The sequence below is a fragment of the Sebastes fasciatus genome, chromosome 9 (assembly GCF_043250625.1).
Source record: "Sebastes fasciatus isolate fSebFas1 chromosome 9, fSebFas1.pri, whole genome shotgun sequence".
Classification (NCBI taxonomy): Eukaryota; Metazoa; Chordata; class Actinopteri; order Perciformes; family Sebastidae; genus Sebastes; species Sebastes fasciatus.
In genome coordinates this window covers 27,468,129-27,492,775 of record NC_133803.1, presented here as the reverse complement: position 1 = coordinate 27,492,775, position 24,647 = coordinate 27,468,129, and the positions used below count along the sequence as shown (strand labels likewise).

General features: G+C 42.7%; 2 protein-coding genes across 3 annotated transcripts in view; one reads left to right on the top strand and one right to left on the bottom strand.

Moving 5' to 3' along the window:
- Positions 1-24,647, bottom strand: part of slc24a3 (solute carrier family 24 member 3) — a 102,472-nt gene that overhangs the window by 4,667 nt on the left and 73,158 nt on the right. The window contains exons 4-16 of one of the 2 annotated variants that reach the window (XM_074647001.1): positions 19,975-20,049; positions 19,311-19,395; positions 18,687-18,790; positions 18,083-18,157; positions 17,196-17,221; positions 17,039-17,092; positions 16,076-16,203; positions 15,307-15,467; positions 14,184-14,424; positions 12,164-12,330; positions 10,510-10,624; positions 9,760-9,872; positions 111-176 (exon numbers count right to left, since the gene is read on the bottom strand). In XM_074647001.1, coding sequence (XP_074503102.1) covers positions 111-176; positions 9,760-9,872; positions 10,510-10,624; positions 12,164-12,330; positions 14,184-14,424; positions 15,307-15,467; positions 16,076-16,203; positions 17,039-17,092; positions 17,196-17,221; positions 18,083-18,157; positions 18,687-18,790; positions 19,311-19,395; positions 19,975-20,049 — 1,410 coding nt within the window. Of the gene's footprint in view, positions 1-110; positions 177-8,156; positions 8,773-9,759; positions 9,873-10,509; positions 10,625-12,163; positions 12,331-14,183; positions 14,425-15,306; positions 15,468-16,075; positions 16,204-17,038; positions 17,093-17,195; positions 17,222-18,082; positions 18,158-18,686; positions 18,791-19,310; positions 19,396-19,974; positions 20,050-24,647 lie in introns of those variants that run through there. The other variant, XM_074647002.1, reaches the window with a different exon arrangement.
- LOC141773554 (kelch-like protein 10) lies at positions 20,808-23,745 on the top strand. Its single transcript, XM_074645398.1, has 5 exons — positions 20,808-20,951; positions 21,796-22,285; positions 22,392-22,982; positions 23,132-23,281; positions 23,455-23,745. The coding sequence occupies exons 1-5, from the start codon at positions 20,824-20,826 to the stop codon at positions 23,743-23,745; spliced, it is 1,650 nt and encodes a 549-aa protein (XP_074501499.1). The 5' UTR covers positions 20,808-20,823.

Here is a 24,647-nt window from a genome sequence, read left to right as displayed (position 1 = left end):
AGACAGAGAGAGAGACAGAGAGAGAGACAGACAGGTGGCAGGTGAACCGATCAATAGACAGACTGAGACAATCACATGGAGAGAAGTCAGAGATGCTGTCATAAACTCACAGTCAGAAACACGGACGCCAGCAGGAGCCCCACAGAGAAGATCAGTCCTTTGCTGTTTAGTTTGATCTGCAGGAAGATCATGTGTGAGACATTAGTACATCACTATGAAGAGAGGGAAGTAGAAAAATAACTTTTCATCATACTCATAAACTTAAAGGGGATCGGTGTGGCGAAGTAGACAAGACTACCTACACGGGAGCAAAGCAATGTACTGCTGTGGACGGCAGCAAAACGTATTTTAGCCGCCTTAAAGAAAGACTCACCTGAAAAAATCAGTTAAAGTGTTAAAGAGCTAGAGATAGAATATTTTCACTGCTTTATCTTCCCATCAGACAGACCTTTCTGACGAGGTACTGAAGTCGTTGTATCCTCTTCTAAGCCACCAGACTCCATTGACAAATGTTTCCCTCGCAGAACACGGAAGTTTCTGGTCTACCGCTGCTTCAGTCGGTTAGTTGGTGTGAATGCTGGAAATGCTTCAGATCTGCTTTTACATGCATTTCTTCCCAACTGATTCATACTCTATGTGACGGCCCCTGCCTCACTACTGAGATGCCAGTGTGGATTTGGCCATTGATTCTTTCCCTGTGTCCTTGAAGGTATCACGGGAGAGGATGCCTGATGCAGAGCACCTGATGACTGATGCAGAGCACCTGATGCTGGCGCGTCCGGAGTATAAAAGCCCCAATCAAGTGCTGCTCAGGCCTCTTTTTCCTTCACCTGGACTCGTACCTGTCAGAACCTGCCGGGCTGCCTTTGTTTGACTTTTCTTTAGTTTCCAATTACAACACATCACACTTCATCATGCTCACACATCCACATCTACATTACTGATGTTACTGACTGACACACTCCACATTTGTAGTTATTTCTGTATATTCTTAATTTATTTGTAATAAATATCTTTAATTTACAATCAATCACTGCGTCCTTTCCCGTATTTGTCATGGCCTAGGAGCCGGTCTATGACAAATTGGGGGCTCGTCCAGCTTTTTTCCCGTTTGTGCCGCGACTTTTTGATAAGATCTGGTAATGAGTGTTTTTGTGCTTTTGGGCACTTTGGTAATTAGTTGCGCTCTTTGTGACTTGTTTGGACCATTTGGGTCAGTTAAAACGGTAAAAACTGTCTGCAGCAGAAGTTTGATCTTCGCCTGTTCGGGTGTTTCAGAGAATTTGGCGTGCGTAAAGTTTGTTTGGAGCGCCCGCGGCGCGCGGCTTGTTCCTTTGTTACCTAGTACCTTGTGTGCGCGAATGTTGGTTTGAGGGAAAGGACAACGTATTTGGGATGCTTTGCAGGGTAAATTTAATGACTTTTATAGGACTTTGGATTTGTAGTTGTTTCTTACCTGGATTTTGTGGAGAGAGGAGTTTGTTTCGCCGTCTTTGTTTGCGCTTAGATCAGCTGGCCCAGATGACACTTGCGTGTTGCTCTGTGCGTAATTGTTGCAAAGTGGTGCAGAGTTTTCCCTTGTAGGCTGTAGCGACGTTCCCTTTGGGTTCGTTGAGCTGATTTATTTGTAGTGCTGTGGCAAAAGTGGTTGAAGCTTTCATGCTTCACGGGAGCATATCCGTGGTTTCAGGGGGTTGCTAGCTTGCTAGTCGCTCTGCTGGGCCAGCGGTCTTCAGTGCATAAATACCCACCGCAAGTAGCTGCATGAAGACTAGGGATGAGCTTAGTTAGCTGGGTTTTTCTTTAGATAGCGGGGAAACTCTAAACCGTGTTGAGGAGTATTCCTCTTTGAGCGCAAGAGTAGACATTGTGGTGTCTGCCTGGTGCGGTTGTGTGCGTAACGGTGGATTTGCTCAGTTGTCAGTTGGCTTTTTGACTTTGTAAATGTCTGTGATTGAGGCGTTCATTGCTGCTCCGTCTCTGGAGTCCCTGGATACCTGCACAAAAGAGCAGTTGCTCTTGATTGCCGAGCATTATTCAGTGGTTGTTGTAGGAGACAAGCGTATGAAAGAAAATATTAAAGAGCCTATAAAATCAAAATTAATCGAAATAGGAATTATGTCCGGAGATGAAGAGAAGTCTTCTCCAATTCCTTCTGCTATGTCCTTTCAGACTCAAGGACTAACTTTTGAGCAACAGAAGGAGATTTTGATGTTGCAGTTTGAACATGACAAAATGAAACATGAATTGCAAATTGAAGTAGAGCGAATCCGTCAGCAATCAGAGACGGAAAGATTAAATATGGAGGGATATCGTTTGTCTATGATCAAAGATGGCGTGTTGTCTGGTGAGAATGAGGGCGGACAAGTGCCCAGGTCTTCTGTGAATCGTTTTGATGTGAATAACTTGCGCTTGTTACCGAGGTTTAATGAGAAAGATCCAGACACCTTTTTCTTGCTGTTCGAGCGTGTAGCTAAGGCTAGAAATTGGCCTGAGGCTGACTGTGCACTTATGCTTCAGTGTGTCCTCTCAGGGAAAGCGCAGGAGGCTTATTCATCATTGAGCCTTAAGGATAGCTCTAGCTATGATAAAATAAAATCTGCTGTTCTTAAGGTGTATGAGCTTGTGCCAGAGGCTTATCGCCAGCGTTTTAGATCATGGGAGAGAAAAAGTGGCCAAACATACGTGGAGTTGGCAAGAGACCTGTCAACACACTTTAAGCGGTGGTTAAGCGCCCTTGACGTCACCTCTTTTGAGGATCTGTGTGACTTAATGATTTTGGAGCAGTTTAAAAATTGTCTTCCGGATCGAATTGCGACATACATCACAGAACGGAGAAACACTACTGCGGCTGAGGCTGCTGTGTCAGCTGATGAGTATGTGTTGCTCCATAAGAGCAGTTTCAAAGAACGCTCCGTGGCACGTGATGGTGTTGGTTGGAGAGGAATCGGTTCTGATGCTGGATCATATGAGATGCGTTCAAGGAGAGTGGGTTTTTCGAAACCTGACTTTAAAGCAGGTGGTAACTTGAACAGCAGTGATGGCTGTAACTATTGTCGTGAGAAAGGACATTGGAAGGCAGATTGTCCTTTGCTAAAAGTTAAAGCTAAGGGAATGAGAGCTTATGTTAAACCTGCTGCATTTGCTGCTCCTGTTAAAAACTGCTGTGCTGCTGAGTTGCTAACTTCTCACTCTTGTGAAGTGGATGTTTTGGCAGCCTATGTTCCCTTCATACGAGATGGGTTCGTGTCACTGGTAGACAGTGATGTGAAAGTCCCAATAAAGATTTTGAGGGATACAGGTGCCTATGATTCATACATTGTTGACTCTGTTTTGCCTCTGTCTGAGGAGTCTGATACTGGTGACAGTGTTCTCAGTCGTGGGATGGGATTGAAAATTCTCCCTGTTCCTTTGCACAGGATGGTTCTCAGCTGTGAGCTGGTTAATGGCGAGGTAGCTGTTGGTGTGCGTCCAGCGTTGCCTATTGATGGTGTCCATTTTATTTTGGGCAACGGCTTGGCTGGTAGCCGAGTTTGGACCGATTCTCATCCCGCACCTGTGGTTACATCTTGTCCAACTGAGTCTGTGTCTGACGAGAGCTCCAGGGTGTTACCAGAAGTCTTTTCATCCTGTGTGATTACACGTGCTATGAGCAAAGTAGACCCTGACATGTCATCTGACATCAACAGTGATGATGTACTTTTGGAGGTCCCATCTCTGTCTGAGCTTCCGGTGTCGCTGTCACACTGTGAGGTGTTAAAGGAGCAACGTAGCGATTCTTCTTTGAAAGACATATTTGAACGTGTTTTGCCTGGCTCTAAGATAAATAGTGCTGCAAATGGATACTTCTTAAGTAATGAGTTGTTGTTCAGAAAATGGGTTCCTGTTGATGAGGATGGTGTGAAAAATGACGTTTTCCAGATGGTGGTGCCAACTAAGTTTCGTTCCCTTGTTTTGAAAGTGGCACATGACGAGTGTGGACATTTTGGTGTCCGGAAAACATACTTGAACATCTTGAAACATTACTTTTGGCCACGGGTCAAAAGGGATGTGGCCGCATACATTAAAACCTGCCATGTGTGCCAGTTAACTGGAAAACCTAATCAGAGGATCAAGCCTGCACCACTGCAGCCTATCCCAGCTTTGAGTGAACCCTTTACACATCTCATTGTGGACTGTGTGGGTCCGTTGCCGTGTTCCAAGTCCGGTTGTAAATATCTGCTCACGGTAATGTGTCAGACCACCAGGTATCCAGCTGCCTATCCTTTGAGGTCGATTACGACCAAGGCTGTGGTTAAGGCCTTATCACAGTTCATATCTATATTTGGTATCCCTAAGGTGATCCAGAGTGACCAAGGGTCAAATTTTTCGTCTCATTTATTTGGGCAAGTGTTGAAGATGTTGCGCATTAAACAGAACCAAAGGCATCGGCCTATCATGCGCAAAGCCAGGGGGCCTTGGAAAGGTTCCACCAGACTCTTAAGTCTCTTCTACGTGCATATTGTACGGAGCTAGATAGAGACTGGGAGGAGGGGCTTCCATGGCTGATGTTGGCTGCAAGGGAGGCTGTACAGGAAAGTACAGGCTTCAGCCCTAATGAGTTGGTCTTTGGACATTCTGTGCGTGGGCCCTTGTCAGTGTTGAAAGATGGCTGTGTTGACACTGAGCCGCCAAGGAGCCTAGTTGACTATGTCAATGGATTTAGACATCGTTTGTTTGTTGCTGGTAGTATGGCACAGGAAAAGTTGTGCGTGTCTCAAGGTAAGATGAAGAAGCTGTATGACCATCGTACAGAGCGACATGAGTTCAATCCAGGAGACCAGGTTTTGTCACTTATGCCTATTATTGGTTCACCATTTCAGGCTAAGTACACAGGTCCATACACCGTCACAGAGAAAAGGTCTGACTTGAATTATATCATAGCAACACCAGAGCGGAAGAAAACCAAACGTCTTTGCCATGTGAATCTCCTGAAACCATACTATAGGCGTGAAATTGACACAGACCTAGATCAGGAGGTGAAAGATGGTGTTCATCCAGCTCTTACTGTGACTTCGGAGGGTTCGGTGCATGAGGGAGATGGAGTGCCAGAACCTGACGATAGTCTGCTGTATGGAAGGTTGAAAAACTCAGAATCACTTTGTAATTTGGACAAGTTGCTGGCTCATTTGTCGGAGTCGAAGCGGGAGCAGTTGTCAGAGTTGGTACGCAAGTATCCGTGTTTGTTTGGCGACATTCCTTCACAAACTGATTGGGCGGAACATGATATTGATGTTGGAGATGCAAAGCCGATAAAGCAACACTTTTACCGCATGGCACCATCTAAACGTGGTTATTTGGATGCTGAGGTTGAGTACATGCTTCAGAATAATATTGCTTTACCATCGTCATCTAGTTGGGCTTCACCGTGTATTTTGGTGCCCAAACAGGATGGAACACCTAGATTCTGTACAGATATGAGGAAAGTGAATTTTGTGACAAATTCTGACTCATTTCCTCTGCCACGTATGGATGATTGCATTGATCAGGTGGGATCCGCCAAGTTTGTTAGCAAATTCGATTTGCTTAAAGGTTATTGGCAAGGACCTTTGTCCAAGCGGGCGCAAGAAATATCTTCATTTATCACACCGTCTGGCCTGTATTCCTACAAGGTGATGCCATTTGGGTTGAAGAATGCCCCTGCAACATTTCAGCGTTTGATGAACCGTGTCGTGTCTGGGTTAAAAGGCTGTGCTGTGTATCTTGATGATTTGGTCATATACAGTGATACCTGGCACTCACATCTTCAGCGCATCCGTGCGTTGTTTGACCGTTTGGCCGAAGCACAGCTCACCATTAATTTGGCCAAATCTGACTTTGCAAGAGCTACAGTGACATACCTCGGTCGTGTGGTGGGAAATGGTAGTGTAGCGCCAGTCCAGGCCAAGGTTATGGCAATAGCTGGATATCCAAAACCCACAACAAAGAAGGAACTCCAAAGGTTTTTGGGTTTAGTGGGTTACTACAGGAGTTTTTGTAAAGTCTGTTATTGAGAAGGAGGCTTTGTCTCTCATTTGGGCATTACAGCATTTCAACGTGTATGTAGGAGCGGGAGGGCCAACTTTGGTTTATACAGACCACAATCCTCTGACGTTTCTGCATTCTCTTAGATGCCCAAACCAGAGGCTGACAAGGTGGTCCTTATTTCTTCAGGCCTACAACCTTGATATTAGACATATTAAAGGAACAGACAACATTATTGCTGATGCGCTATCACGCGCCCCTCTGTATTGATTAGTCACTAGTGTGACTGGCTAGAATAATGTATTGTCCTGTCGTACTATTTCATACACCTGTTCTTTCTGTGCCACCTTCTTAAATTGCTTCTCAGGTACCGGGGTTGCTGATGATGGGGTAGAAAGCTGCGGGAAGAATATTCAGTGCTAAGGTCGTATATTATTTCTGTTATTTGTTTTTGTTTGCCTTTTGTTTGTTAGTTAGTCCTTTTGAGTAGTGGTATTTGTTCTGGTAGGATGGGTTTAAAGTATGCCGGTGTTCCCTTGGGACACCGACTTTAAGGGGGGGGGTGTGACGGCCCCTGCCTCACTACTGAGATGCCAGTGTGGATTTGGCCATTGATTCTTTCCCTGTGTCCTTGAAGGTATCACGGGAGAGGATGCCTGATGCAGAGCACCTGATGACTGATGCAGAGCACCTGATGCTGGCGCGTCCGGAGTATAAAAGCCCCAATCAAGTGCTGCTCAGGCCTCTTTTTCCTTCACCTGGACTCGTACCTGTCAGAACCTGCCGGGCTGCCTTTGTTTGACTTTTCTTTAGTTTCCAATTACAACACATCACACTTCATCATGCTCACACATCCACATCTACATTACTGATGTTACTGACTGACACACTCCACATTTGTAGTTATTTCTGTATATTCTTAATTTATTTGTAATAAATATCTTTAATTTACAATCAATCACTGCGTCCTTTCCCGTATTTGTCATGGCCTAGGAGCCGGTCTATGACATCTATTCAAACCTTAAAATATTTCACATCTCTCATACATTTATTGGTATTATTATTATTAAACTTTTAAATCCTGCAATGCAGCGTAGCTTCAGCTCTTCATTCAACTTTTCAATGACATTCATATAAATTAAACCTGTTCCCACTTTAACAACCATTCCTACTACGTCCGCTTCTTCTTACAACATTCAAGCCAGAAATTCAGTATTCAGCATCCAGCATTCACACCGCAACTTATTCAGAACCTTTTGCTGGCGGCCCCGTCAACAGCAGTACATTGCTTTGCTCCTGTGTAGGTACCGTCATCTACTGTAGGTAATACACTGACTATGGATATGTACCTCATACAACCCCACTGCAAAACATCCAAAACCATCCCTTTAAAGCTGCTGTAATGAATATGTCTCCTCTCAGCTTTGCAGCGAGTTTTATGGCCTCGACGGACCAGGATTTAAAACGGCGTAATTTTTTCCGGCAGAATCAATTCACGGTGGGATCAGAGGATCCACTCGAGGAGGTGAAATTAATCCATGCAAATGTTCCACGTACGTTTCAACTTTATGTAACATTATGGACTTTTATTTTTCTTGGTGTATTGTTCTACTATTGTTCCGGACCTCTGACCTTGTGTAAAATTAAAATGTGGACCTTTGATAAACAAAAAAAAAACAGAACGTCAGCTCTGTGCTGTTAATATCAGCAAAACAGTAGCAACCCTTTTCCACTCTCTGTCTACTAAGTACATCATCTGAGTACCATCTGGTTCAATGGGGACTGAACACAAATTACGCTTTTGTGAAAAAATGATTAATTATTTTTGCTAAATCAATAAATAACAACAACTCTGGCTAAGAGTTTTAATTTCTTTCTACAGTAGAAAAACACTAAATTATCTTCTTTGTGTTGATAATTTAGGATGGCGCAGTGCATAACCCAGCTGCTTTCATTATCAAACCAGTAACTCAGCAACTAATTACTCATTCGCTCTCCCTACACACACACACACACACATACACACACATACACACACACACACACTTATTATCATGCTCACCTCCATCACAGCCTCTGTTCATGCTTATTTATCTGCCACTTAATTGCTTTTTGTTGATCTATTTTGTATCTTGTTATCATTCAGATTGTGTTATCTGTTTTTTGGGATGGATATTTCACGCAGAGATTACTGCACAGCATCTTTTTCTGACTTTATCACATTTCTCACTTTATCTTTCGGCGGCTGTGTTTTATCGCCGCACAAAGAAAACTCAAAGGTGAACTTGAGAAAATACAATGTGTATCTTATCTGCTCAGCTGCTAACTTACGACTAAGTGCAAAGACACAGTTAGACAGCTTTTTTACTGTTAAATCCTGTTACATTGGAATATGGATTTCACATTAAAAAGATGATTGTGTTTGATACGGCTCATGGTTCCCAGTTTGCCTGCATGTTACACCATGAAATAATAACTTCTTACTTTGAGAGCTGACACACAGCGAGATTCAGACCAGCGGAGCTTCAATGCAAGTCCATCAAACACCAAAAAACACGTCGCACAACTGTTCTCCAGTCCACCACGCTTTATTCACCAAACATTTTCCACTATCTTGTCTTCATCAGGGTTTGTGTCTGATGCTATTTCTGTTTTCTATGAAATAACAACATCAAACAAAGGCCAACAGTGTCTCTGGTCCATGCTGTGGTCTGTAAGCTGCTCTCTGCAGATATGTTGGATTTTAACCCTCTGAGACCCACAATAGACCTGTTATTGTATTTAGGGGGATACAGGGGGTTTTTAGGGGGAGAAAGCAGGTCAACAGTAGATGTCACATAGAAGTGGAGTAAATCATCTGAAAGCTGGGAACCTGAAGATTAATTTGAGATGCAGCTCGGCACTGTGTGTCAAGTTGTTCAAGTCATAAATCAGTGAAATATATGTCTATTCCCACGCTCATTAATGTCTCATAAGTTGTTGCAAGCAATTTTTGGCTTGATACCATTTGTTACACAGATTTGGTGCTAAATTTAACCATTTTTTACCACTGGAGAATTAATAAAAATGATCAATAATCCGTCCAAAATACCACATTAAGACACCAAGACCTTCAGGAACACCATAGAAAAATCCATGCTGATGATTTGGTTTCAAAAACTTTTGACATTTGGAGAAATTCTGGAAGATTTGCATTTTTTTGGCGATTGGATGGCGAGCACTTCTGTTCTGGAAACTGCTCAGAAACCCCCTTATTGTCAATCTATCTAGGAAAGCCATCCATCTTCTGAATGCTCTAGGTGTCTAGTTTGTGGCTGTAAAGTTTCATGATGAAAAAGGCTTAAACAAAATGACTAATCGACTAAGAGGGGGCCGCCCTACTGTTAAACAAAGAAGTTAACTTTAAATTGTTTTTCTTATTATTATTTCCATCTAGGATACATTATGTTTTGAGTTTTGGCACTACAACTCCCATCATGCTTTGGGTGATGCAAACAGAAAGTGTTATATTGCATCAAAGCATGTCATGCTGCATTACAAACTAGCCCTGGATGTACAGACAACAATCTACTAGAAAAAAAATAAATCTAAATTTGATGATTATCTGAAGTTCTGAGGAGCGCCTATTTTACCGTATATGATTTCAAAACAAAGACTGGAATAGACGTCACCGCTATATGTGTATGACACCTGTGTGTTTCTGTTCTGACCCTGAGAAGAAGGGGTGCGAAGTACATTGAGGAGAGTGCTACTTACGTCAGAGCCGTAGTTGATCGCCAGGGTGTTGAGGGCCCAGGGGAGACCGAGCCCCACTAAGATGTCAAACACGTTACTGCCGATGGAGTTGGACACCGCCATGTCTCCCATTCCTGAACACACAGATGTAGACGGAGTTGTAAAGAAGAAGAAACAGAGAGAAAAGGTATACAGAGAGAGAGACGGCATGAAAGGAAAAGTGAGTGGGCGACGAGGAGACAGGAAGTTACACTGGGGGGTGTGGAAGCTGCGACAGGTCGAGACAGAGGTAGGCGAGATCAGTGGAGCTATCTGTCCGACCGACATCCCACAGAAAACAACGAAGCGGTGAAGCGACAGCAGCTACAAAGCGAAGGGATGGACGACTAAACTGCGGTGGCGAGTGTGTCTCCCAGCGAGCCCCCGCACACAGACAGACAGAGCCGTTTAAATATTTGATGACAGGAGCAAGAATAAACACAGATGAAAGGGTGGAGGAAGGGACCCTGTCGGGCTGTCTTCCCTCATCACCCCCCCTTCTTCTTTTGCAGCCTCACCACAGGGACGGAAGAGGGACAGTGGAAAAAAGATGACAGCACACACACTCCTCCCACCCATCTCTATCTCTGTCATCTCCCTCCCCTCTCTGGCTCTTTGATAGTGGCTTCACTTTGATTCTGTTGTTTGGCTTCCATCGGGCCGTAGGTGTGTGTGTGTGTGTGTGTGTGTTAAATGACAGCTTGGTAACCTGTCATTTCGTGGTGCGATTACCTTGTCGTGCCACTATTAGGCTGGCCATGCAATCAGGGACGCTGGTGCCGGCCGCCAGGAAGGTGATGCCCATGATGACATCTGGGATACCGAGTGTGAAGCCGATCACCGTTACCTGACAGACAGATAAAGACAGAGACACACTGTTGCTGCTTGTATTCTGCCAGTTTGTTTTGAACTATTGGAGAGAAATATGAGACAGAGTGAGGCGGGTTTGGAACAGAAAATGCCGTTAAAGCAACATTATGCAACTTTTTTACCTTAAAATAACAGCTGGGCTGGGACGATACACCTATCGCCATACTATCACGATACTTGGGTGCCGATTCGATAAGTATTGCCATTTTTAAGTATTACGATTCTACAAGTATTCCTTTTGGATATTAAGATTTATTGGATTTTTGTTAACTTTTTTAACACTAGACGACGGGAAAAAGTTAAAATCACACACTTCTAGGGACTTTGGAAAATATCTAAATTGATACAGCAGTACCTTTGAGGGTTTCTGGACGATATATTTGTATTTGTTTTATGTTGTTAATTGATTTCTAATAATAAATATATGCATGTATTTGCATAAAGCATCATTTTTGTCCACTCCCATGTTGATAAGAGTATTAAATACTTGACAAATCTCCCTTTAAGGTACATTTTGATTAATTTACGATTAATCGTGATTAACTATAGACCATCATGCAATTAATCGCGATTAAATATTACATATAATATAAATAATACAGCCCTAGTTGTTGCATGGTTATTTTTGTTATGTTGTGTTCATCTCCGATGTCACAATAAATAAAACAATTTAGAGTCATATTGTGTAAAATCCTGTTATATTACTCTACCCTCTCAGTCGACATGGTTGGCTTCTGACGACATATTTGTCAGTTCCAAATCTTTCAGCATGTCAACAAATGTACGTGTACAGCTGTCTGTGATTTACGGTAGAGGTGTACCACTCTTTTTTGTTCGTTTTTTGTCACTTAATCCTACACAATGCTTCTTTAATTGCTCCACGAGACATTAAAAGGTCCAGTGTGTAGGATATACGATATGTAGTGGTGAGGTGAGGAGATCGCAACCAACTGAAGCCTCTCCCGTGTGACAAGCGTGTTGGAAAACTACGGTGGGCGATGCGAAAGCATGAATGAAAGAAAAGAGAGAGAAAAGAGCCAGTGCGTAGAGTTCGTGTGTACGTGGGAAGTGAGTGGTGAAGCAGGAGAGAGAGAGAGAGCGGCGGCGACAGCAGCGAGTAACGTAAACGACTACGGTCAAAGCAAGAAAAGTTAACAGAGTTTGGTTTATCCGTTCTGGGCTACTGTAGAAACATGGCGATGGAACATAGCGGACTCCGTGGAGAAAGGACCCGCTCCATATGTAGATATAAACGGCTCATTCCAAGGTAACGAAAACACAACAACTCTTATTATCAGGTAATTATACTCTAAAGAAAAACAAACTTATTAATATTAGATTCAATTTCTCTGCCAATAGATCCCCCCTAAATGTTACACATTGATCCTTTAAAGATTTACCACAAATGTAAATGTATAAAAACACACAGGCTACAGCAGAATAGTACATCACTGAGGATTTTTTCTTTTTTTAATCTACATCTCTGCCTCCCCTGTTTTTTCCCCCAGTCTCTCACCATCCAGACCATGACGTAGGAGAAGGCGGCGATCCACATGGTGGAGCAGACGAAGGAGAGCATGAAGTAGTTGTCCCAGCGAGGCGTGGAGCAGTTTGGGACGGTGAAGTACAGCAGCAGGCACAGAGGCCAGGCCAGCAGCCACTTCAGCTTCTTACACACTCCCGCTGCAAACACACAGAGAAAGACGCAGTGTTGAAGACTGAGATATACATGGACCGTATGAAGAGGGAGGAAGGGTAAAGAGACACTGATGTCCACACATAAGAACAGTTAATTCTGTTTTTAAATATGATTAATGCAAGTTTAAGGAGCATAAGCAACAGGATGAATATTATTGCAGAGTGAGATGCAGATGAATGGTTAAATACAGTACTTTCAAAGAGGCAAGCATGCAGGAGTGAGATGAATGATAAGTTCATTTTAAAGACTTATTTTGATAAAGACATAATTTGTTCCAAACACGCTTGATTTGATAAGAATTACTCTGCAGATGATCAACAATAAATGCTCATATGACAGAATTGTGTTTTAATCACGATTCATATCTAAATAAGATTAAAATGAACAGCAAATATATCATTTATACTTTCATCATCTGTTTTTCATTACGTTTTTGTGTTTCACCCTTTTCATATTATTAGTTTTGAAAAGCCTTTAGCGTTTTTTTAAAGACTTTGTGTGATGAATGCTCTGATGTAGTACAACACCACAGTCAGTCTGCTGTTTAAGTGGAAACTGAAGCACGGCCTGTCAAAATAAAACGAAAGCTGACTGGGATACATATTTTGTGCCAAACCAACATTTAGCAACCAGTAAATGCATTAAGGGAAAACATATTGTCACTGCAACAAAACCAAACTACAAAGCTCCCATATCAAAGGAATATTTCAACGTTTTTGGAAATACGCTTATTCTCGCTTATTTTCTTTGAAAACTCACGTCTGTGTGTTGAAGTATGGTGCTGGAGTCGGGACGTGGTTAGCTTAGCTTAGCATTAAAGGGTAACTTCGGTATTTTTCAACCTGGACCCTGTTTTCCCATGTTTTTGTGTCTAACTGCTTAATAACATTTTCTGAAATTGGTCCAATATTGAGGGAGAACGCTGCAGCCGCCGGCCACTAAACGAGCTGTAATATAATCATTTGGGGCGACCTGGTAACGTCAGTTTACGTCCACTAAAAGTGATTGTTTTTGCCACCGACAGGTTCAGATTGTTATTATAAGTATCTGACAACATTATGGAAAGGACCCTACAGAGCAATGAAACGTTTTTCTTTCAATAGTGTGTGTATAGAAATGTGTATACAGGCAGATTATATATCAATGTGGAGTAGAGTTACACTGCCAGTTTCTCTTACTCTTCTATTTGTTTAAGTACATCTGTATGAGTGAGTCACTCACACCTTTTTACTAATTCTGAGTCTCCTTGAGGTTTCATGTACGAAACAAAATTCGTTTTTTTTTTATTTGTTTAATAGGAATTTTCACGTAATGCAAGAAAAAGAATAATATAGATATATATTATTTTATGTGATGCTTGAATTTAGTGGGGGTGAGATGTAATATATACACAATTTCAGCTTTATACATTGTTACTATTCATCTTTTTGTAATTTTACCCTTATTTGAAAGTCCTTAGGTGTACATATTTGTGTTATTTCCATATTTTTATAAGTTTATTTTATATTTAATATTATATACTACAGTATCCAAGGTAACGATGGAACTATAAAAGCTCATCACTGGGGGAACAAGTCAGACTGGGCTTGTATCTCCCAGGTGAACGGGAAGGGCTTCAAAGCAAATAAATCAACTAAATCCATCTTGAATCAACATCGGAGCTGTCTGTGGTTCGTTGGAGTGTGACCGCTATCAGCGGTACAATACAAAGTTAACGGGGCCGTTATGAACTGTGTATACAGGAAGTACACAGAAGAAAGACCTCCCGTTACATGTGCAGCAAAAGTGACACAAAATAAATCACTTTCAATAACACAGCTCCATCTCCAGCAGGTACCTGGGCAGCGGAAGGGTACAAGGGGTCCCTCTCCTTCTTCTTCTTCTTCCTCTTCATCGTTCTCGTTGTTCTCGTTGTCCTCGTTCTCCGTCTCGTTGCCCGCCTCCCGGTCGTCATGGCGAACGCCGACACCCCTTTCAGCCCCGGACAGTCCGTTTTCTACGCCCCGCCTACTTCCTCCTTTCACTGGACCATCAGAGTCACCGTTGGTCAAAGTCCGTGTGTTGATTAGACGCTGCCTCTGTATAACGCACACACAAACACAGTTACATACAAACATACTGATAGAAAATAGCCTGATCCTGTTTATACAGCAGCTTCATTCGTCAATATGACATCGAATCGGGTGACGTATCGATATATTTACTGGGAATTTATTTCTTCTTTAACAGTCAGAGAACAAATCAAACTGAAAGCACAACAAGTCGTCCCTATTAAAACTTTCTTGGGTTCCGGCAGGGCCAACCGCCTAAGATTCTCAAATTAAAGAGAGAGGACGACGGAATCAGTTTAAGGGGGTTTATTGGCATCCAAACCATGGTTTATTCGCAGGGACGCATGGCCAGAGGGTTGGATGATGCAGCAGATTGCTCTGCTGGTGCTGCTGTGGGCCTTATATAGTCTTTGAAGCCACACACCTGATTGCAGTTGCCAATCAGGGGGAGGGGAATGAATGGCCTCAGTGGATTGAGGCCACCTGTGTATAATTGGCCAGCGGGCAGGGGAATGATTTGATGAGGTTATCCTGTCCATGGCAGAGGCTGCCATTTGACAATGCAAGAATTTACAACAGTCCCTTTGTGGACATTTTAAGCTGTTCAAAAAAATAATAAGTTAATTTGAGGTGGACTACAGGGAAGTGAAGGACTGAGCTGGAATGAGATGTTTCTGCATCATGTCTTCTTGACTAGTTCTTGAGAAATGTACAAAAATACGTAATGCCGAGAATCTTCAGTGGCCGAGCTGATTTGTAGGCCGGGGCCTCCGTGCAGCATCAGATTGCCTCGTTAAAGAGGTTCTCTGAAACACATTTCCCTCTGAGGAAAACACACTGCAGTCTGCATTCTCTCTCTTTCTTTCTTTTTCTAAATCAAAAGTGCAGCTGTGGCGCACGTATCCTGACCTCGGTGATGAGCATCCGTGAAGCCATGGTGAGGCGGGTTCTCGGGGAGAAGTGGCTGGTGATCATGATTCTCATGCCAGCCTCGGAGAAGGACAGCTGGTGGGGGTACGCCGACAGCAGCTCGTCCACCATCAGCACCGACGGCTTCCTGTGGTGGTTCGCTGTAGGACATAAACACACACACACACACATGTAATCACACAATATATAACTCTCCACACCAGCAGGCGGCGGTAGTTTGTATTCATCATTCAAAAAGGGAAACCAGAAGACCGGGGACGGCGGATATACAAGCCGTTGTTATGATACGTAGACGAAATAAAGCGGCGTTTGCCAACCATTTTCACACCACTCTCACTCACCACTCTCACTCACCACTTAGCTTCATTTCAGATGTTGTTGTGAAAATATCTGTTTATTGGAACGATCAGATGAGATGAAGATGAAACCCCTTGACTTTACTTGTTGGCTTGCTTTCCTCACGTCCCTTTCTCTTCTCGTGCACTGATTTGCATAAGCTGAACAGCCTATCAGGGTGATTTCTCTCACTGACGAGCTCCACCGCTTATTCAACATGCTGAATCGGCCGAAAAGCCTCCGACACGGACAAACTAGAGTCGACGGTGCGGGACACACTGAAAAAACTAGACCGAAGGCCCCTAACTGTCCAACGACCGACCATTGGCTTGGTGTGTCAGGACCTTTAAAGAGCAGATCAACACTTTGGATAATACCCAGCCGCTGAATCCTTGTTAAATAAAAAGTGTACCTTTCTTCAGTAGAACACTGGTCGCATCACAGCCGTCGTCTAGCTCGGCGTTGTTGGCCGCTCCGTTCCTCAAACTAGACGAGTTCTTCTTCCGTCTCTCCAGGAAACGAACAACGTGGGAGTTAAACCTGAAACAAAGTTCAGGTCAAATCCAGTTCACATCAATCACAACAATTTATATACAGTATACAGTATGTGAAATTCACAAAATACTTTGCAGTTATTACCAACTTCACGCCACAACTGATTTATTGTGTTTCAATACTAATCTGCAACTTATATTTTATGTAGTTGTCTTTCTTACTAATTTTTCAACATTATCAACATTAAGTTAATGGCAGAGGCTGCCAATGCAAGGTGCCAACCTGCTCATCAGAATCTAATCTAAATACTCATTCACACCGACTCACTCACGGGAGCAGTTTGGGGTTAAGTGTCTTGTTCAAGGACAGTTTGACATGTAGACTGGAGGAGTCAGGGATCGTACCACCGACCTTCTGATTGGTTGACGACCCGCTGTAGCCAAAAAACTGTTTTGAGAGGTCACAGTGAACTTGACCTTAAACCACCAAAATCTAATCAGTTCATCCTTGAGTCCAAGTGGATGTTTGTGACAAATTTTAAGAAATTCCCCCCTTGGCGTTCCTGAGATATCACGAGAATGGGACGGATGGACAGACAACCTGAAAACATAATGCCTCCGGCCACGGCTGTCGCCGCGTGGACGCATAAATAGAGCAGCAGGAAGTGATCACTTTGAATAAGCACTGGCATAACACAGCAGATTGAGTCCCAATATGGCTCTGGGAGAGAATTCAGACTGGTGAAAATGAACAACATGACATTGGTATGCTTTGACAAATTAACTTCTATCAGCGGGTTGGGGACCCCTGTTTTTAAGTGTCCTCATTTTGACAACGAGGTGTTCTAACTGCGTGTCAGAAATGAAGCTTAATTACTTACTTCATGAGCAAAATGTAGACGAAATACATCAGAATCAACGTGAGAGCTTCCCACCTGGAAAACACAGTTTGGATCATGTGAATTATTTTATAAATTGCTCTTTGAGGCTGTCGTCTTGTCGTCAATGATAGTGACTTATAAAAAAAAATAGACTTACCAAACCACTTTTTCGTCATATATGAACTGTAATATGGGAGAGGAAAATACAGAGATGTGAAAATCATAGATTTGATTTTGAAACTCATAAAGCTGTTTTCTATTGTAAATATGTGACGGTATAATTACATCAGTCCAGATGATACAAGCTATTAATATTTCTCCACACAAGAGACTCCAGGATGAGTATTTGTTAGGGCTGTCAAAGTTAACATGATAATAAGGCGTTAACACAAATTTGTTTTAACACCACTTTATTTGTTTAACGCATTAACGCAACTTGAGATTTTTAGGTTGTAGCGGGCTCAGTTTTATACTTGTACTTGCAAGTTCATACTTGCTTTTCGATAAGGAGGCTAAATAACGCTCCAAACTTGTGCTAAATTTTGGCGAGGAAAAACTGTCATGGCCATTTTCAAAGGGGTCCCTTGACCTCTGACCTCAAGACATGTGAATGAAAATGGGTTCTATGGGTACCCACGAGTCTCCCCTTTACAGACATGCCCACTTTATGATAATCATATGCAGTTTGGGGCAAGTCATAGTCAAGTCAGCACACTGACACACTGACAGCTGTTGAGTTTGCCATGTTATGATTTAAGCACATTTATTTATGCTAAATGCAGTACCATACCAATAATAAATATAAACATAAAGCAGCATATTTGCCCACTCCCATGTTGATAAGAGCATTAGATACTTGACAAATCTCCCTTTAAGGTACATTTTGAACAGATAAAAATGTGTGATTCATTTGCGATTAATCACGATTAACTATAAACAATCATGCGATTAATCGCGATCAAATATTTGAATCGATTGACAGCCCTAGTATTTGTATTTGCAATGTTAATATGACTGTTTGGGTTATATCAAGATATTCCTTACCACTATAAGAGCAGAAATAGACAGGGTGTAGTACGTAGAGTCTCTGAGCAGAGGCCAGCGGGTGAGACGTATTGTCTGAGAGAGAGACAGACAGGCAGACAGACAGACAGGGAAAAGGAGTGAGACGACGCAAAAACTTGCAGACACTGAACATTTTTTTGTCCTGTTAAGTAACACATCCCACAAGGTACTCACTACTGTGCACTACTAACAAGATAAACCAAGCTCCCTCTCTCTCCCTCTGTGTGTGTGTGTGTGTGTGTGTGTTTTGGTCTTACATAACATGCAATCTAAATAGGAAAAAAAAATCTTTCAAAGTATGTTTCTCTTTTCCTCCCGGGATTACAGCAGCGAGCGGGACAGATATCATTTTCTGACACACACTTTTGCTGCAAAATCAATGCAGTTATGACAAAAGAGAGTGTAGTTTCCATACAAGTTTTTTTTTTTGTGAACTGTTCATTTAAAAAAGAAAACTGAGGCATACTGCAAAAAATTTAAAATAAATGTGTTTTTGTAAGAATAAATAGTGCGGGAGGCTTGGGTTCGGTGAATGCTGGAGGGAAAAATAGCAAGAGAAAGAGACATAAAGACATCACTGTACCTGTACGGCAAATATCCCACACACTCCAATGATGCAGAGGATGTTGAAGACGGCTGAGCCCACGATGGTGCCGACCCCGACATCACCTTTCGTGATGAAAACTCCTGTACAGAAGATAAGCGAACACAGATTACCACACGGGACAAGCTATTTGTTACAGAAGCCCGGAGAAGCAAGTGAGCAAAAAAAATCTAGGGCTGTCGCAATAACCGCAATATAGACAAGCCAACCGCAGGAAATGGCAAGCAACCGCCACAACCGCTATGTTCCCGTTTTTTCTTTTTTAAATTCTTTGCAATGGGAGCGCCGCATATTTACACTTATGCTACAAATCCCAGCAGCAGGACGAGGCGTCTATTCTGTGCTGAGCGCTCTCATAGACGGCAGCTTTTCAGATTACCAGTCTCATGCACTACTGTCAGGATATAGTGACCATTTATAAATATTTTTAAATCATATTTGCTCCAATTCTATGCACAGCTGGTTTTAAGTATATGGCAACATAAAGTTATATTAATTCAGTCTTCTAACAGAAAATTACTGTTAACTTGTTGTATGGTTGTTCCCTCCAAAGATGTATACTTTACATATGTATGTGTGCAAATGTGTGTGTGTGTTTCTCACCAATGACAGAGGTGAACAATTCAGGGGCTGAACTGCCGGCTGCCATAAAGGTTGCTCCTGCAACATCTTCACTCAGGCTAAGACGCTGGTTGAGAGAGGATGAGAGAGAGAGAGAGAGAGAGAGAGAGAGAGAGAGAGAGAGAGAGAGAGAGAGAGAGAGAGAGAGAGAGAGAGAGAGAGAAAGTAACAGAGAAAGAATGTAAGTAAAAAAAGGAAAGAAAATGCAGGTAAGAAACAGAAAAAGACAGTAACAGAGAAACAAAGAAAGTAAGTAAAGCAAGAAAGAAAGAAAGAAAGGAAGAAAGAAAGAAAGAAAGGAAGAAAGAAAGAAAGAAAGAAAGAAAGAAAGAAAGAAAGAAAGAGGGAAAGGAAGTAAGTAAGTAAAAAGAAAGATAACGCAAGAAAGTAACAGAGGAAGAAAGTAAGGAAGAAAACACAAGACAGAAAGAAAGAAACAGGGAAAGGAAGAAAGAAAGAACAAGAGGAAGAAAGAAAGCAAAATAAAGAAAGAAACAGAGAAAGAGAATGAAAGAGGAAGAAATAAATAAATAAAGAAAGAAAGAAAGAAAACACTTCTTCACATAATTACATCACAGCACATTGCAAAGACAGTTCTTGTGAAGTGAGTAAGTGCAGTAATTAATAACCTGCAGTGTTTTCTTACCTCACAGATCTTCTCTAGACAGGGGACAAAATAGTCGTCACACACCAACGCCAGGGCATAGAACATGTAGACCGCCTGCAGGGGTCAAACACACACACACACACACACACGATCACGATTTTGGCTTCCCACAATTAAATGAACATAATCGACTGCGATATTGACGTTTAAAATGCTACGCTCATAGAAAGCTCTGCTGCATAATTCAAGCGCTTCCTAAACTAACGACCTGAGATGCTCCGTCAATCAGCCGCCGATGGAAGATGGACGGTTTTCAACACTCTCATATATCCGCATGTATACACACAGACGGACGAACAAACTTAAAACAATTTGGAACAACTGTATTAATCAGACTTATTATGTTGTAATTCCTTCCTCACCGTCACATCCCCAATAAAACATTCAATCATTTATTTCCTAATCATTTGAATTGTGTGTTTTTATGCAAACCACTATAGATGACAATAACAAAGTGAAAGGATAACATTTTGATGGTTGCAATGTAGCACGACATGGAAGTGAAAGCAGAGCTTTGTTATTTAAATGTGCAGCCCGACGTTCAAGTGAGGTCACGTTTAGCTTCAAAAGAATCCATTTGAACGACAAGCTGGTGTTTGCAGCTAAAATTCCTGATATAGTCCACATGTTGTAATGTGTGCTGGCATTTTTTTAAACATGTGGATGTGATGTTAAAATGTCAAAGACACAAATGCATTTTTTTAAACGAGGGAACAAGACAACAGCATAAGCTTCATTTCAAATAAAAACAATCTGGCAGGTGAAAGTCATTAGAATGTAACTAAGAAAAAGAGGATTTTTTCAAACCTCACCAGTAGCGTTTGAACAATGAGCAGTAATATGATCTTTAATAAGCTCCGTCTGAAGGGTTTGCTGTGCAACGCTGTGATCAGAGTCGATAGCGTTGAGTTTAAAGTCCACAGGATCGTCCTCTGTAACTGCAGCCCATATTTCAGGTGAGCTGCAAGATTATTTTCATCATGTGATTACATGTAACATAACGCAAATGGTTTCAGGCAGTTTTGAAGGTTTTCTGACCACAAGTAGAGCGATGGAGCAATGTTGTTAGAGGCAAGAAAACATATCATTGTTTAAAGGTCCCATATTGTGAAAAAGTAAGATTTTCATGTCTTTTATATCACAAGGTAGGTTTAAGTGATATATAAATACTGTGAAAGTATCAAAACAATCAATCCACATAGAAACACACACAGCCCGTATTCAGAAACTGCTTTAGAAACAAGCTGTCAGGATTTCTGTCCATTTGTGATGTCACAAATCTACAATATTTAGACCATTTCACAGTGTGTCCCAGTTTATTTCCTGCTGCAGTGTATGTGAATGCCATCAGCCGACAGGAAGTAAACATGGACCCAAGCTGTTGCCTAGCAATACAATTCCATTGAAATGCACTAAAACGGAGCGTTTCCGGCAGAGAGTAAATACAGGTATATTCAGGCAGACTACATGAGAAACATAAAGGCATTTACAGACAATTACAGCATGTAAACATGTTCTAGCAGAAACATAAAATACAAGTATGAACCTGAAAATTAGCACGTTATGGGACCTTTAAACTGTTTACTTGGGGAGAACTACTGCATTTGTGGCTCCAGAAGAAGCTGTATGAAGTCTGATAAAATGTAACGTCCTCAAGTGATGTCACTTGAGTCAGCTTATAGGAGTGCAATGCTAAATTGGTTAAATAATCTTTTAATACAAGTAGAAATTGTAGAAGTAAAACAGAAATGTCCTGGTTCCTGTGACTTTAATGCGATCCTCTGACTCCTCATCCCACAGACGTCTCTTCTGCGGTAAATCATCAACATCAGAGCAGCAGGTCTACAGCTTCCCCCAGGTGTCCCCCAATATCATGAGCCTCATTGTCGAATATGCCTACACCGGTTCTGTTGTGGTGACGGAAGAGAACGCGCTGGAGCTATTGGCGGGAGCAGACCACTTCGCCGTCAAGGGCGTCACGCAGGCATGCTGCGTCTTCCTGGCGCAGCATTTTAGTTTAAAAAACTGTATCGACATCTGGATGATGGCGGACTTTCACAGATGTCCGGAGCTGAGGCTGAAGGCCTTCCTCTACATCCTGCGTCACTTTGAGGAGGTCGCAATATTCTCGGTGACGTTCCTGCGGCTCTCTGTGCAGCAGCTGGCGGGTTTACTTGAGGAGGACGAGCTCAGTGTGAGGCAGGAGAGCGCCGTGTTTGAGGCCGTCCTCCGTTGGATCGACCACGCTCCTGGGGAACGCCAGGGTCACTTGGCCACGTTGCTGAGCAAGGTAACAGCAGTTTGCAGGTACTGGTACTCCCAATTTTTTTTTTAATCACACATATCAGTTGAATCCTCCTTTAATCTCTAACAATCTCCCTCTTGTCTCTGTCCAGGTGCGCCTGCTGTTAATGCCCGGTCAGTACTTGATTGACACTGTGAGCACGAACGCTGTGGTGTTGGCGAGTTGTCCGTGCATGACCATGTTGATCCAGGCCATGAACACCCTGCGTGAATCCAACATGGAGAGACCTCTGACCCGCCCACGCCAGCCCTCTGCTGTGCTATTGGCAATCGGCGGTTGGGAGAATAATTTCCCAACCGACAGGATTGACTCATACGACGTTCGAGCTGACTGCTGGGAGAGAGCGAACAACATGGAGGATCCTCGAGCGTTCCACGATTGCGTCTTCCTCGGTGGATTTCTCTACTGTGTCGGAGGCTATGATGGTGTTAGACATTTAAGGACTGTACAAAAGCTCAACCTCGCCACCCAAACCTGGCAAGAGGTGCAGTCAATGACCGTACCCCGAAGCCGTGTCAACGTGGTCGCGCTGAACGGCTGCATATATGCCATGGGAGGCTGTAATGGAGTCCGCAAACACAGAACTGCAGAGCGGTACCAGCCTGACGCCAACCAGTGGGATCTGATCGCACCAATGCGCGAGCGCAGGAGCGACGCCGTCACCGCGATGCTACACGGCAAGGTAGGTGGAACTTAAAGGTACAGTGTGTAGGATTTGGCGGCATCTAGTGGTGTGGTTGGTGGTTAGTGTTACAGGTATTTGTTCACAGAGAGCTATGTTGGTAGCATAGCTTAGAATAACCGTATGTTGACATATTACATGTTTGCTAGGTGTACGTTTGCGGTGGTTTGAACCCGAATGGACCTCTGTCAACTGCTGAGTGCTACAACCCTCAGAGCCACCTTTGGAATTTGATCGCCCCCATGGAAATGGGGTTTTATGCTGCGGGGGGCGTCGCCTACAAAGACAAAATCTATGTAGTAAGCAGAGCACAAAACATTGATGTCAACACACTCATACTCTGACACAGAAATGGACTGATTTTTCATGATGAGTAATTCTACTTTTGATACTTGAGTACATTTTCAGGAGATTGAAAAAGTGTTTTTTTCATGATGCGTCCCCTTTAAATGTTCCACCGTTCCTCTCTTAGGTTGGCGGCTACAAAGGCGGCTCACCTACGTCCAGAGTCCTCGCCTATGACCCTCTATCAAACCAGTGGAGCGCGGTGAATCCCATGATTAACCCTCGCTTCAGCTTTGGCATCGCGGTGTTGGAGGACCGGCTGTATGTGGCTGGAGGGTTCAACAACGGCAACACCATCTGTAACGTGGAGCGCTACGACGAGAACACCAACAGTTGGCAGACAGTCCGGGACATGGAGACGCTTCGCGCCGGCTTCAGCCTCTGTGTGGTGGAGCGAAATGCTTACGCTGCTGCCTGACTGTCATGATTCCCTCGATGTCTATGAACTGGTGGATTTATGGTGTATCTTCAACGTGTTTTGCCAATTTTCATTTGAAATTTCATTAATAAGTTGCCAATCTTTTCCTGCAATATGTGAAACCCAAAGTGTTTCCATACTTTGGATTCAACATGTTAGAGTGCAGGTCGTATCCACGCGGACCCTACACCGTCTTGTACTTTCTCGTTTTGGATTGCTGCGGTCCGCAGCGATTTGTTTTTGGTTGACATTAAAGGAACGGATATGACGGCACGTTACTCAGACTACAACAATAAAAGCGGTAACTTCCTTCTACCTCAGCATGGACTCAAATGAAGCAAATATATTGATTCTGGCCCACCCCTAATACAGAGTAACCAAGATACTGTTTCTGTAAAGACACACAAGGAAAATATGAGTTTAAGGCCAATTTCTAATATAAGCTTTGTTCTTGCTGCCATTGAGTCCAATATTTGAGCATCTACTGTAAAAATGTTCGAATGTAATTACAGGGAATGACGTAACCTCAGTTTGACATGTCGAGCAGTTTTTGGTGTCTGAATCTTTAGACAGTCAGTCAGCGTGTCCTCACATCACACATAAGCCTCTGCTCAACCTCTGCCAAACACTTCCGCATTACACCACACTGACAGCCGGGTCAGTGTGTGTGTGTTAGTTAGCATTAGTTAGTATTAGACACAAGTCTCTTTTTCTAATTTACCCAGTTTTATATAGAATTGTATAAATGTTTTCATCTTTTAGTGAGATATCTCCTTGTTTTTTTATTATAACCTTCATTTTAATGCCTTTTGATGACTATATTAAAGCATATAACAGGATCTACTGGACAGATTTATTGGCTTTTACATTATTAGATAGCAGAGCAACCTGCACACTGATTT

Coding starts and splice junctions, on each gene's coding strand:
- LOC141773554 (XM_074645398.1), top strand. CDS start 20,824: ATGAGCAGTAATATGATCTTTAATAAGCTCCGTCTGAAGGGTTTGCTG. Junction 20,952..21,795: donor AACTGCAGCCCATATTTCAG/GTGAGCTGCAAG, acceptor CTCATCCCACAG/ACGTCTCTTCTGCGGTAAAT. Junction 22,286..22,391: donor TGGCCACGTTGCTGAGCAAG/GTAACAGCAGTT, acceptor GTCTCTGTCCAG/GTGCGCCTGCTGTTAATGCC.